Source organism: Aquarana catesbeiana, linkage group LG08 (genome assembly GCF_042186555.1).
Source record: "Aquarana catesbeiana isolate 2022-GZ linkage group LG08, ASM4218655v1, whole genome shotgun sequence".
Classification (NCBI taxonomy): Eukaryota; Metazoa; Chordata; class Amphibia; order Anura; family Ranidae; genus Aquarana; species Aquarana catesbeiana.
The window spans coordinates 78,427,440-78,443,013 of NC_133331.1; the positions used below are offsets into that span (position 1 = coordinate 78,427,440).

At 44.7% G+C, this 15,574-nt stretch overlaps 1 protein-coding gene across 1 annotated transcript in view; it reads right to left on the reverse strand.

The window, feature by feature from the left end:
* Positions 1 to 15,085, reverse strand: part of FFAR4 (free fatty acid receptor 4) — a 46,350-nt gene extending 31,265 nt beyond the window's left edge. Inside the window, exon 1 of the mRNA XM_073596027.1 lies at positions 14,248 to 15,085. Within this exon, the coding sequence (XP_073452128.1) occupies positions 14,248 to 14,772 (525 nt within the window). The 5' untranslated portion in view covers positions 14,773 to 15,085. The remainder of the gene's footprint in view (positions 1 to 14,247) is intronic.
* Between the last annotated feature and the right edge of the window lie 489 nt (positions 15,086 to 15,574).

Consider the following 15,574-nt stretch of genomic DNA (forward strand, 5'->3'; position numbering starts at 1 on the left):
GCTGCCAATAGGGACACAGGGGAGGCTGCAAAGTGAACAGCTCTGTGTGAGTCAGCTCGCATTACATTCGATTCAGTGAGTCAGTGAAACAGGGAGAAGGAGGGGGAAGAAATCCCCCGCAGACATGACAGGCAGCTCTCTCCCTCTTTCAGGCTGGAAAGCCTCTGTACATGCAGTCAGTGAAGAGAAAAGGGAGGAGGGGGAAGAAACTCCTCATAGCTGCAGACACTCTGAACTTTTCTCTGTCAGCTTATCTGTGTTAATGTAAGTTTTTGGCTGAAACACCCACTACACAGTGTACACCTGTAGCGCCCTGGGGTTTTGTCAGGGAGCTCCTTTACCAAATCCCTTGTCAGGAGTAGCTACTGTAGTTAATTGCTAGGGATCCATGACTTCTCCCTATATTTGGCTTGGTTGTACTTTCCTCTTCTACCACCAGGTGGCCGGGCACTTGGAGGTATTAGATTGAGAAGGAAAAATCAAGGTCAGGTTATGGGTATATTTGGTATCTCAGCCAATAGGCAGGGATTTTGTTCCCTTGGCCTGCTGGGAGAGCCTATATATCCAGGTGAGATCAGGTGATCCAGGTTCTTGTGTGCCACCCGGACCGCCGTCGTAAGCTCGGGCTGCTAGGCCAGAGATTGGGCCTATCGCGGGGGGCATCTGGCTGCCAGGCTGTGTGAGGGCCTATCCAGAAGTGAGAGAGCAGCGCAGGGTTATAATTGCAGCTTGCAGTCCAACCAAAAGTGACAGTTCTGCCAGCCGGAGAACCTGTCAGTGGTCAGAGGTAGAAGGGAAGCTGTCACCACAAAGGGACCAATCGCCTTTACCAGGGACCACAGTGAGTAACTGAAGCAAGTACCGGAGCAGTAGTCTCACTGAACGAGCACGGTGGAGATCCGGGAAACTTCAGGCGGTTATCAATTCATGGAGTCAACTTGCAGAGGTGACGCTTGCAGAGCAGCCTTGTGTGTCAAGCCTAGCCGGTCAGCAGTGAAGCTTGAAGGTATCCGAAGTGCCAAGCTAGGGACCCAGCAGGGAAGCATGGGTGACACTTGAGGGAGATACCACCGCAAAAGCCTTGAGGAGCTCAAGGAATTCAGGATTAGTGAATCAGAGGGTCCAGTGAGAGACCAGGGGCTCAAGGGGCTGAAGAACTACAAGAAGAAGTGGTAGTACAGCTGAGAGAATGGTTACTTTGAGTTAGGAACTGTTTAAGTACTGTTGCCATAGGAGACAGCAATCCTGTCGTACCTTGCTGGGGCCTTTCCCTGTACGTCTGTTCTCCTATTGAAGTCTCGGAGTCTGCCATTTGAAATTACAACTACCGTATTTATCGGCGTATAACACGCACCCCAAGTTTAGAAGAGAATTTTAAGGAAAAAAACTTTTAGGAGGGAAGTTTAAGGAAAAGAAACTTACATTAAAATGCCCATCAATGCAGCCTCATCAGTGTTCATCTGCAGCCTTGTTAGTGTCATTGCAGCCTTTTCAGTGTCAGTGCAGCCTTGCCTCAGTGCAGCCTTGTCCCCGGTGCAGCCTCGTCCCCGGTGCAGCCTCGTCCCCGGTGCAGCCTCGTCCCCGGTGCAGCCTCGTCCTCGGTGCAGCCTCGTCCCCAGTGCAGCCCCGTCCCCAGTGCAGCCCCGTCCCCAGTGCAGCCTCGTCCCCAGTGCAGCCTCGTCCCCAGTGCAGCCTCTTCCCCAGTGCAGCCTCGTCCCCAGTGCAGCCTCGTCCCCAGTGCAGCCTCGTCCCCAGTGCAGCCTCGTCCCCAGTGCAGCCTTTTCCCCAGTGCAGCCTTGTCCCCAGTGCAGCCTTGTCCCTAGTGCAGCCTTGCCTCAGTGCAGCCTTGTCCCCAGTGTCCATGCCTACCGCCTGCCGCCGACATACACATGCTAGTAGTTTTAAATATGGTGCTGAGGAGTTCGGAGGGACTCGGCGCCGGCGGAACTGAACGAACGCCGCCGAGATACACATAGTCAAGTGTATTCGGCTCTTTCCGGCACCGCTCACAGTCCCGCCCAATGATGGACATAACACAGGTCCAATGGCGGGACTGGGCGTGACTGTGAGCGGCGCCGGAAAGAGCCGAATACACTCGACTATGTGTATCTCGGCTCTGTGATTTCGGCGGCACTCGTTCAGCACCGCCGAGTCCCTCCGAACTCCGCGGCGCCATATTTAAAACTACTCGATATGTGAATGTCGGCGGCGATCGCCGCCGATAGCTCACATTTAGCGGGGATCGGTGTATAACACGCACCCACGACTTTTCCCTGATTTTAAGGGGAAAAAAGTGCATGTTATACGCCGATAAATACGGTACTTAAGGGTGTCCTGGCCCTAACCCTTTTTCCCCTACAAAATTTAAAAAGGACTGTCAAAGAAATAAAACCTCTTTTACATCCAAGAAGTGTCTGGCGCCCAATGACTTATACCACCTTTGCACCCACTATGCCTCACAACCCACCACTTATTGAAGGATACAGATCACAATATAGGGAGTGGCGCTGTGTTAGGAGTGTGCCTGGAATTTAACAAAAAGTTCAAGTGTATAAATTAAATTAAAAACATTTTTTTGGGATATGATCCAGAAAATTATGTTACAGAAAAATCTTTTCTAATTTTAGTGAAAACACCTTAATAAGTGAAAAAATGCTTCTATATGTGCAAAAATCGCAAATACTAAACAACACCATTAAATAACATAAATACATCTGCACATTAATAAATATAAAGTGATAGATGCCAAAGGCAGTGATTGTCAAACAATAGTGTATAAATGTGCAATAATCATACGCAGTAAAAAATCATTAATAGTGTGTCAAAATCGCAGCTCAAAATCAGAAAACCATATGTTATTTAGTGCAAAAATGTTCATAACAATTGTGCAAAAAGTTCTTCTTAGTACCGGTTCACACAGGGGCGACTTGTCAGGCGACCTAGTCGCCTGACAAGTCGCCTCCCGTTCTGTGCTACGGAACCGTTCTAATAGGAGCGACGCAAGTCGCTCCGACTTAGAAAAAGGTTCCTGTACTACTTTGGGGGCGACTTGCATAGACTTCTATGCAGAAGTCGTTTTGCAAGTTGCCTCGGAAGTAGTTTGCAGGTCGCCTCGCTGAGGCGACCTGCAAGTCGTGCCGCCCCTGTGTGAACTAGGGGCTAAGGTGTAAAGTGCCGTGCTGTAACAACTGGTGGTCCCCCCAATGTGGTTGCACTCACCGGAGCGCTCCACCCCTACAGGGGTACGAGCGTGTACTGTTGGTCCTGTCACTCCAGTCCCGTGGATGTCAGTTTCCTTCCACGCGTCCCAATTCGGAAAACAGCTATACACACAGGGAGGTGGGGACTTCCTGTCCCTTGATGTATTAAAGGATGTCAGCTATCTTTGGCCTTGAAGGTTCCCATTAGACTGGAAGAGGTCAGAGATTCTGCTACACATCTAATCTTAAGGGAAACTTTGAGTTAAAATGAATGGCTTGGTGACAGGCTTTCTTTAAAGAGGCACCTCCACCCTTTCCATTTTTAATGCCAACTTCAGGCAATGTAACAATTTTTGTAAGTAGGTAAATGTTTATTTTCCAATTTATGATCCTTTCCCATGCGATGTCACCTTTCAATTGATTTATATAGAAGATGTTATCGCTGTAGTTAGGAGGGAACTGATTAAGAGATGTAAATGTCTCGGACACAGTACACCCAGTGTATTGGTGTTACCAGACATTGTGAAATCCCAAGAGCTTTGTGACAAATGTGTACAATGAATGAGCCCAAAGCCAACCAAATATTTTGTATGAGTCACGCTAACTTGTGGAGCAGTAAATGGATTTATGTGAAGTATGTACTGGGAGGGCAACTGCTTAGAGAGCAAACACATCTGAAAAGGAGAACCCCAAGCTGTGTGTGACTTGGCACAATCAGAGGTATTTAGTGCGTACGTCTATCAGGCCATGTGTCTTGTTTCCTGATTGCTTACATGCACATCAAAACCATATCATACACAGATCATTTTAACCCTTATGGTATTAAGGGAAAGGTTTTAGTTATTCCACCTCAAAAAGATAATTCAGCATTAGATGGAATCAAGTAACCTGCTGGCTCCCTTGATCTCTTGTTGATATGTGAGATTTCTCTGCATTAGTTTTTTAGTATAGTTTTTTTCCAGCCCATCATGCAGTTTGACATGGTCCCATCATTCTCTCTCCTACTGTATAGTATAAAATACATTGGGGATTCAGAGTATGGAAATTGGTTCCCATACCCATTGGGCCACAGCAGGCGTGCAAAGAACAAGCATAGGAATTTTAACACTTGAGTCCTCCAAAGGACCACTAAAGGACACCAGCATCTACCTTTACACCCATAAACAAAAACTTATATTGCAGTTTACCAATTCTTATATGTGGTGGCTGCATTTGTTTTCTTTTTACGTTTTCCCCTCTAAAGCAGGGGTGCCAAAGTCAATTTCATCGTGAGCCGCATCAGCATTATGGTTGCCTTCAAAGGACCGGTTGTATTTGTAAGACTAGATGTCCAGACCCCCCCCCCCCCCCCCCCGCTTTACATCGGATCTCAAGAGCCCCCACCCTCCCTTAAATCCCAGTGCACCCCCTTACCTTGTGCTGCTGTCAGGGAGAAGCTGGGGGCAGAGCTGGGAAGTTTGTTAGTGAAACCCACCTATATCTGCTAGCCTAACACTCCCCTCCATCCAGACTGACAATGCTGATGTTCAAAGGTGTCTCTGTTGCTCTTCCATCCAGGGTGAAGACACCCTAATGCCCCGTACACACGGCCGGACTTTCCGACGGAAAATGTGTGATAGGACCTTGTTGTCGGAAATTCCGACCGTGTGTAGGCTCCATCACGCATTTTCCATCGGATTTTCCGACACACAAAGTTTGAGAGCAGGATATAAAATTTTCCGACAACAAGATCCGTTGTTGGAAATTTCGATCGTGTGTACACAAATCCGATGCACAAAGTGCCACGCATGCTCAGAATAAATAAAGAGATGAAAGCTATTGGCCACTGCCCCGTTTATAGTCCCGACGTACGTGTTTTACGTCACCGCGTTAAGAACGATCGGATTTTCCGACAACTTCGTGTGACCGTGTGTATGCAAGACAAGTTTGAGCCAACATCCGTCGGAAAAAATCCTAGGATTTTGTTGTCGGAATGTCCAAACAAAGTCTGACCGTGTGTACGGGGCATAAGACATGAAATATGTTACTGGCCGGATCACCATGTGAAAAAAAAGGGAAAAAAAAGCCTTAAAAAATAAAAACTAACCAGCACATTTAGGGACTGGTAAGCTGCAATATATTACATTTTTGTTGCGTTTAATACCACTTTAACCCCTTGTCTACCAAGGTATGTTTATAAACGCCCTGGTATTCAAGGGGTTAAAGCATACAGGATCTGTGCTTGGTTAGCTGAAGTGGAAGGCAGGGGAGACATTATCTCATATAGCGATAGCAATATTAAATAAAAAGTTAAAATAAAAAGTGTTAATAAAGAAATTATAATAAGATACATTTTATACATTTCAAAGCACCCCCATCACCCTTGAATTCACACCAGTGCAAACACTCAGTCTAGAGCAGGCATGTGTATATAATCCAGTTGAAAATAGACTATTGGTAAAGGTTGTGTAGCAATAACTCTCTGTGGAGCTGCTGGTTTAAAATGGGCTGTTACCTTCACTCCCGCCACCTCTGTTTCACCGGCACCGGGTCTAGGGTCCCGTTGAGTTTACCTCTGGATGATGTAGGCACCAAACACTTGAGTATGTTTTCCAATGCTTTAATGAACAAGTAATAAAGGAAGTAGCAGTGAAGAGGCAGAAGGAAAGCTGCAGGGAAGCTCAAATACCTTTCTTTAGTATTCTTTAGAAGATTATTAGGAATTGAACACTTGTAGTTGAATGCACTCCCCTTGTGGGATCCAATCTTTGCCCGCCTAGATAGGCCTCTCTCACTTGCCTAGCAGCCAGTACATAGCACGAACAAAAGTCTCTGCCACAGACTTGTTTGGAACAAAACCCGTATGATCCTCTGCCACAGGATGTAATGGTTTATCAGACACAGTACTTATACCTTTAAGCCAACCCGGCAGTACTATGCAGTAAGATTACTTCAGGATAGGTCCTCCAACCGAGTCACCAGGCCCCTCTCCAGACCAGCACTCTGCATGATCCTTCTATGACGGGTCCTCCCCTGGGATCTTCACAATTGTCCAGCTTCTTCACTCAGGATAGACAGCCCAGGACCATTCCTCTGCCGCTGTGGTAGGCCCCAGACAGGCTTCTGGGCCCACCCACACGCCGCAGCGAACCCCTAAACATGGCGTCTGTCCCATAAATACCCTCTCCCAGAATGCAACTCGGAGGACCACATCCACCGAGTTGTCTCCGGGACAGAGGAGCACTCATACACTTCAACACGGTGCTTTTCCAACACCAACCCATGGGGACAATGACACCCACCGGAGCAGTGTGGAATCACACGCAACTCAGCCAAGCTGGAACAGAGGCAAATCTAACTTCACCTAACAAGTGACCCACTAGATTTACCCATCAGCAGTAGATTAAAAATCTACCAGCACTACAGTTGAAAATGCAGTTCTCCAGAAAACCAAAAGCCAGTGAATTGTGCAATAACTGGCACTGCTGGCCTAACCGACAACAATCAATTGCTTAGCCACAGGCAGCAGCAATACTACCCTGAGAAGCAGTTTATCCTCTGTTCTCCTATTATAGAAGCACAGGTGAAATAATTAGTGGGATTCTTTTAAGCTGGGTTCAAATATGTACGAATTGGATGCTGATTTCTCTGCATCCAATTCCCATGACATACAAGTGTGACCGGCTCTCAATGGCGCAGGTTCACAGAGGTCCAGGGCGGCCACGGTCCGCATTCCAAAAGGGTTCTGTGCGTGTTTGGGTCTGGTTCAGATGTGAATTAGGGCAAAAATTCAGACCTGATTCGTACCTGAACCGGTGAACAGGAACACATGCTGGGAACTGCGGCCGGAGAAATATGTGAACCTGACCTAAGGATGTTAAACACCTGGAAGGCAAGGAATTACAACGTAAAATTACATATGTCATATTTACCATCCAATGTTTTCTGGATTATGACTGCGCAAAGTTCCCATAGTGCAAGATCAGTCTTGGGACAATATATAAATTGACTGGCTCAATACATCACACTGCAATTCAATGGCAAAAAGGTTGGTGTAGTTACCTGCAGGATTTTCAAACCTAACTCAACTGTTTACTCGCATGAACGGAGTGCGATTTCAATGTGGCGTGGGAAACGCTCAGGATTCGCTGCATTTCTCACACCGCATATACAGTATGTGAACCAGGGCTTAGTGGGAACCGGGATCTGCCTTTGGGCTCTCAGCACTTAAAATTTGGCAGCTAAGTGACGCATATGTGCAGCATGTTTGGTCCCACACATACAGTATGCGTTAATGGGGTTGTAAAGGTTCGGATTTTGTAAAATAAAAATAACAAACATGTCATACTTACCTGCTCTGTGCAAGGGTTTTGCACAGAGCAGCCCTGATCCTCCTCTTCTGGGGTGCCCTGGCGGCGCCCCTGGTTCCTCCACTTCATCAGGTGCCCCCACGGAAAGCCGCTTTCCCTGGGGGGCATCTGTGAAGACGCGGTCCCGAGTCCTGCTGCTGCATCCATTGACACAGACAGCGGGACTCAGCCCCGCCCTCCATCCCATGTCACTAAATTTGATTGACAGCAGTGGGAGCGAATGGCTCCTGCTGCTATCAATCAGTGCAATGAGATGAGAGCCAGCAGCTGGAGCCGCTGGGCTTGTGCACGGCGCTGAAACATATGGGCTCAGGTAAGAGAAGAGGGGGGACCAGGGGGGGCGCTGCAGCAAAGAAGGTTTAAGATAAAATGCATTAAGGCGAAAAACTTTGAGACTTTACAATCCCTTGTAAAGTCAATTTTTTTACAGGCTAAGAACATTTTCAGCAAATACAGAAGATACCTGTTGGTCTTGCTAGAAATGCAGTGTCCCTGTCATTTCCTGTGAGCTGAATAGAAAGCACAGACATCTTTATCTTTCTTGTGTATGTAGTGCCCTCCTCTAGTTAGGCAGCTAGATACAATTTAGTTTTTAGCTCCACTGTAGTAAGTGGAGTAGTGATTGTTTTGGTCTGTTCAGGGTTACTTGAGCTGAGAGTTTGATTCCTCCCACCTGCCTCTGAAAGAAGTTTCCAGAGCATAGGGCAGAAAGATTCAGATGATCAGCATTACTCATCATCATGCTCCAGCCAATCCCTGGAAGGAGGCACCCAGAAGGTGGCTGGGGAGGTGATGAATATCTGGAAAGCCCTGCAAGAGTATTCTTTTACCTTGTGGTAGGGTTCCAGTTCTCTTGCGGCTGCTGCACCTGCAGGCAGCTTTACTGACAGGAGATTGCAAAATGGGCCTCAGCAGCTCCTGGTCTGAGGGCCTGGAGAAGATTGCCAATGGATGTGTGCTGGTGGGCACTGTACAGAAGTCTGGGTCTGGAGAAGGATCTTGTTATCTCCCTCACTAGGGATCTACGTTGATGCTGGGTGCAAGACAGCTCCTTGGACATTATGAGTAAAGACCTTGCTGGAGGCTATTAGTTGTGTAAGTGTCATCAGGGAACTAAGTGCCAGATGTGGCTATATGGACTGCTGCTGTAGGGTCCTAGATATACTGGCCATTCCCCTTCCAGAAAAAGCTGCTATTAGAAGATTTGTGGGAAGTTTGTCCTTCCATTATTGCTATTGATCATTTTGGAGTATTCTGTGACCCTAAACCCCTCTCCTGTTAAAGTTCTTCAGCAATCAATACTAAAAAGACATCTCCTAGACCAGGGATCCTCAAACTACGGCCCTCCAGCTGTTGCAGAACTACAAATCCCATGAGGCATTGTAAAACTCTGCCATTCACAGACATGACTAGGCATGAGGGGAATTGTAGTTCCTGAACACCTGGAGGGCCGCAGTTTGAAGACCCCTGTCCTAGACCAAGCCTAAATTGGCAGTGTGCGTGACTTGGGGCTTGTGTGACTTGCAGCCTCTGTGCTAGATTGGGATACCTAGTTATATTTTCAGTGGCCCCTCCTGGGGGTAAGCGCTACATGTAATCTACTAATCCCATCAATCCACTATGTAATAGAGATGAACAAAGACAGTCATGTCTAACCACTTGACCTCCGGAAGATTTACCCCCCCTTCATGACCAGGCTATTTTCTCGATACGGCACTGTGTTACTGAGAATTGTGCGGTCGTGCGACACTGCTATTAAACATCCAGATAAAAAAAAAATGAAAAAAAATCAAATTCCTTCAAAAAATTTAGGCAAATATGTATTCTGCTACATATTTTTGGTTAAAATCCTAATAAGCGTATATCGATTGGTTTGCGCAAAAGTTATAACAGCTACAAACTATGGGATTTTGTTTTACCAATAATGGCGGCGATCAGCGACTTATAGCGCGACTGCAATATTGCGGCGGAATAATCGGACACCTAACTGACACTTTTTGGGGACCATTGACACTAATGCAGTGATCAGTGCTAAAGAAATATGCACTTTCACTGTACTAATGACACTGGCAGGGAAGGGGTTAACATCAGGGGAGATCAAAGGGTTAACTATGTGCCTAGCTGGTGTTTTAATACTGTGGAGGAGGTGCTTATACTAGGGGAAGGCATGAATCGGTGCCCCTGCTTTGCAGAGACACAGGATCCATGCTTTCTGTACTGACAGAATGTCGATCTGCCATCGAGTCTGTCATACCCGCGGGCCCCAGACCAGGAAGTGCAGGATCATGTACTAGGTACATGAGCCTGCACAGCAGAGTCGCCTTGCTGACATACATATAAGTTATACGATCGGCAAGCGGTTAAGCAGACATGTTTCCAGCCTGGGTGGCAAACCATAGTTCCTTCCATAGATACAGAGGAGAAGTGAGTGTAGCCACCCAGGGATGGGAAGTGTGTTGTTCTCAGAAATACCAGGTGAGAATAAAAGGGCAAAAACTTAAAAGAATTAAAAAAATTAAAATGCAAAACTGCAATATATTACGTTTGTTTTGAGGTTTACATAAATTTAATTGTTGAGCACCTATTATGGGACATTTCTCCTTACTTAATGTCTATGGCTAGACATTTATTTTTTTCTCCCCCTCTCTGTCCTTCCTGGTTAAACAGGATGATTTATTGCAATATATATATATATGTGTCATGTTTTTTTCTTTGATTTTTGGCAAGTGTTTCTTTGTTTTTGCAGTGCCCATCACTAAGCGTGAATCCTGAGGAAGCTATTATAGCGAAACGCGTTGATTCCACATGCTTATAGTATCCAGTTCTGACTGTTCAACACTGTACTGGTTTTATATGATATGGTTTTATTTGGATGGCACTTCATCTTTTAATGTGATACAATAAAATTATGATTTGATACTATCGATGGTCCTGTTTTCCCTCATTTATTGGCACATTCAAAGTCCCTTCCCCTGTGGTTGGTGAGCCCCCCACCTCTTTCAGGATGTGGTCCTCCCTCTTACAGGGGTTTTGATGTGAATTTCTATGGCTAGTTTTACATTAACAGTGGCCTAATTTGCAGCACTCTGAAATCAATGAGATGACACAAGCAAACAGAATTACAAACCCTCTCTGCCACCTGCATGGTTTGAGAAAGTGTGAGTAAAAAGTACTGGGGAACAGAGACTAAGGATCGGCCCTGTATTTACCAGTGCACCTTACAAGATGTGATAGACTTTGCTGCAGAACAGCTCCCAGGTTGCAACCCTCAGGCTCACTTATGACAACAAACAAGTGTAGTAAGATACAAACAGAAATCAGCAGCTGGAAAGAAAGGCAATCATGAATTTGAGAATACAGGAATATAGAGAGGGCACTGGGTGATACCAGATACTCAGGGTTCAGTGAGTGAGAATTAATGCTGGAGATAGACACCTCACTAGGGGCACAGGGCTCACAGTAGCTGGATGCAAGGGGGAAAAGGATGCACAGGCAGATGCTAGAGGTACAGGAGAGTGCGCAAAGTGCATAGATGGCAACAGGCAGTTAAATCTCTCAATAAGTGATTTAATCGCCAATGTAGCACTAGCTTTTTTTTACTTGTGTCAGAAAGATTGCGAGGCAAGGGAAAATCTCCCTAACAGGGAAACAGGCAACCATGAAACACATTTTTGGGTATTGTGAGGAAGGTTTAGAACAACTGTCAGGATTATTTTACTGTGTCCCCATATGGGAGATTTCTCATGACTTCCTGTCCAGGTGATGGGATCCAGACAGGACAGGAAGAGAAGAGATATTAGTTTTATGACAACAGATGTTCAATAATGCGTGGCTTGTAAAATTACTGCAAGAAACACTCTATGCGTTGCTTGCTTTGATAACCCAAACAACCTCATTTTATGACTTGCCAATGCAATGGTTCTACTCGAATGATGAATATCCAAAGGAAAGGGAATCGCTTACACTTTCCAGCCAGGTCTGCTGCATCTCTGAAAAGTGGTCAGTGTGTAGTGGGGTAGCTCCTTGGCACAAGACCTACAAGATCACTGCTGTCACTGTAGTAGCGCTAACTGCTACATAGATTGTCAGCTTCCACAGCAGTCCTTTGAATATGAGGTTATATTGGTCCAAACAGGGCCAACGTTACATAGTAGGTGAGGTTGAAAAAAGACATAAGTCCATCAAGTCCAACCTATGTGTGATTATATGTCAGTATTACATTGTATATCCCTGTATGTTGCGGTCGTTCAGGTGCTTATCTAATAGTTTCTTCAAACTATCGATGCTCCCCGCTGAGACCACCGCCGGTGGAAGGGAATTCCACATCCTTGCCGCTCTTACAGTAAAGAACCCTCTACGTAGTTTAAGGTTAATCCTCTTTTCTTCTAATTTTAATGAATGGCCACGAGTCTTGTTAAACTCCCTTCCGCGAAAATCATTTATCCCTATTGTGGGATAAATGTAAGTATGCAATAAAGATTAGTCCTGGAGTTCAGCTTTCATTCAAAAGTTCCTCCTTTTTGCACATTTCAGAAGAATCTAATATAAAACAAAGCTATGAAGCAATAAAAAAAACTATTATTCATATTTATATATCTCATCTATTCTGAGCCAGCTATGGGTTCCTTGAGAAACAGTGAACTGACCTCCCATCATATGGTGCCTGCATAGTTCTGGGACCAGTGTCACTTGGCAGAGTCAGAGGCATGACATCAATGATCTATTTAGCAGTCTGTAAAGTTTGCAATCTTCCCACTGACCACCACCAATATTAGTGGAGTGTTTTTCCACTGACCCCAATGAAATGGTGCATTTTTGTTCTACTGACCTCCAATGTAAGGGTCATTCTTCCTCTAATGAACATAGATGTAAAGGGGCACCTCTCTCACTAACTCTTAATTTAAAGCGTTTGTTACCCTAAAAAAAAAAATTGGATAAAATTGGATCCTGTTCCTTTAAAGCATGTTATACAACATAGTGCGTGTGCTGTGTTATTTGGCACCCCGTATCACCTGAAATACCTGGCTGCTCCTGCCTGGTTCTGCCCTCTCTCCTGTAAACTGACCACGGTTTATTATGGCCGCTGAGCCCCTTACACCATGGTCAATTTATGTGCCTTCATCATCCGCATCCGTCCCTTCCCTGCCTGTCAGCAAGTGACCGTGTCCACCCCTCCTCTCCTGTGGCTAAAATAACATATACATTTTTATATAATCCTCTCTGTTTCCTAATCCTGTGTGCCCCTGTGTGTGCATTTTATATTAAAAATGGCGTCTATATCTTATGTCAGAATGCCGATTGGTGCTCACATGACCGGCTTCCTCTCTCCTTTCGACTGACATCAGCGAGGGATTCTCGACCCCTTCCGCTGCTACTGTCAGATGGAGACAGGCGGCCGGTCACGTGAGCGGCGCTCTGACATAAGGTATAGATGGAATTCTTTATATATAAAACGCACACATACAGGGGCACACCGGAATAGGAAACAGAAGATTATATAAAAGGTATATAGTGGCTTAACAGCCACTTTAAGAGGACACGTCTACCACTGACCACCAATGTAAGAGGACACGTCTACCACTGACCACCAATGTAAGAGGACATGTCTACCACTGACCACCAATGTAAGAGGACACGTCTACCACTGACCACCAATGTAAGAGGACACATCTACCACTGACCACCAATGTAAGAGGACACGTCTACCACTGACCACCAATGTAAGAGGACACGTCTACCACTGACCACCAATGTAAGAGGACACATCTACCACTGACCACCAATGTAAGAGGACACGTCTACCACTGACCACCAATGTAAGAGGACACGTCTACCACTGACCACCAATGTAAGAGGACACGTCTACCACTGACCACCAATGTAAGAGGACACGTCTACCACTGACCACCAATGTAAGAGGACACGTCTACCACTGACCACCAATGTAAGAGGACACGTCTACCACTGACCACCAATGTAAGAGGACACTTCTACCACTGACCATCAATGTAAGAGGACATTTCTACCACTGGCTACTAATGTAAAGGAACCCTTTACTGAACACCAATGTAAGGAGACATTTCTACAGTGACAAGGTAAGTAAGGGTCTTGATGTGCTTCTTTTCTGGCCGATATTATTGTAATTACATTTTATTTGAAAATGACGGTATCATATAGAGTGGGGGTGTTGAAAAAGAATTCCATTGGGTGTCAAACATTCTAGGTATGCCAATTTTTTTTTTATTATTATTAATATTAATACAATAACAACTTACTGTTCTTGCAAATATATCATGAGTTTTGGATACGATTTTTTGCAGGGGTTTACCAAGACCTTAAAATAATTTCAAAGGTTCCCCCTGGAAGTTATTCCATTGTGACACCAAGCAAGATGTATTAGTTTATCCCAATGGAACATATATAGGTAATTAAGGTGGAAATCCAGTCAAGAGGAATGCAGAGGGAATTTAGGCAAACATGCCTCACCTCCTTCTGCATTACTTGTGTTGGTGTTTGTGTTGGGCAGCTAAACATCAAGGTAGCACAGCCAGTCCAAAATTACAACTACCATTACAGGGCACCTAGAAAGATAGCACAAAGTACTACATGTTCGTTGTACCAAGGGGAACAGCATTGTGTAAGCAACTGTTATAATTCTTCTTTAATAAACCAAATAATGTAAAATAAAACAGACTCACCTTGTCAATTTCAACCACCTTGAAAAATAAGCATAAAGGTAAGGCGGTCATGGCGGAGAACCCCCAGATTATCACCAGTCCCATCACCACCACCTTCACATTACATGTAGTTGTCTGCGTCATCTTCATGATACAGATCATTCTCTCCAGGCTGACAGCAGACAATGAGATCAGTATGACACAGCCACTGAGGCAGATGACATAAAACAGCAGGTGACATACAAAGTCCCCTAGGATCCAATTCTCTGTCCAACGGACAACCAAGATGAAAGGTATCATGGTGACGAAGAGCAAATCGGAGAAGAAAAGGTTCAACACAAAACAATTGGAAGTGACCAGTCTCTTCTTCCGAATCAGCAACACTATGGCACAGACATTTGTGAGCCAGGAGAATACAAAGACCAAACACAAGAAAATGGTCTCCACCACTTTCACCTCCAAAGTTTTGTTAAATTCAGAGTAGAAAGTGAATTGGGTATTGTTACCACTCTGTGTATCCTTGTATGCAATAATCAGCTGCTCCATTGTCTTCTAGATTTCTTGAAAATTCCGTTATCAGTAACCTAACATGTTAAAACCAGGGATGTCCAAATGGCACAACAAATCAAGAGAATGCCTCTTAGTTCAAACATCCAAACCCACAAAGATCCACCAAGAAGTCCTTGATAACTGCAGCTAGGATCTGCATGGTGTGATTCAGCCAGCAGCAGAGAAAGCCATCTACTTACTGATTTGAAACAAGGAAGTCACACAACATTCTTGTAAATATACACCCATCTAAAACAAAGATGAAGGTGTTTTGTTTTTATGATCCATCCACTTCCACTACCAAATATTAGAAATGTTTGATGGCCTTATAAAATTGGAAATGTTTGCATAGTGCAAATAAATTTGTTTAAACTGTCTTCTGTTTCTGTAATAAGACTACTTTTAAGATGAAGTGATACTGCATTTCCTGTACTGTTATTTTGTTAGTTCCTGATAAATGCTAAGGGTAATGAGATCATATCTTTTTATATGTGATGAAGTGTCACAATGTTCCATTTGTATATATATATATATATATATAAAAAAAAAAATCACCTGATTGATATTTTGAGGTCAAAAACATTTTTGGACAGTTCATTGACCACTTAAATAAAGACTGAGCAGTCTATGATTGTCTGGGAGAGTATAATGACAGCATTCCCATTCAATGAGTATTTTATCATAACGAATTACCTTAAACAATTATTTTTGTTTAATAGATTCAACTCTGTATTCTGGAAGTGAGGGACAAATGTCTAACCGTTGTGTGCAATCTATGCCAATAGCTTTTCTTGAATTT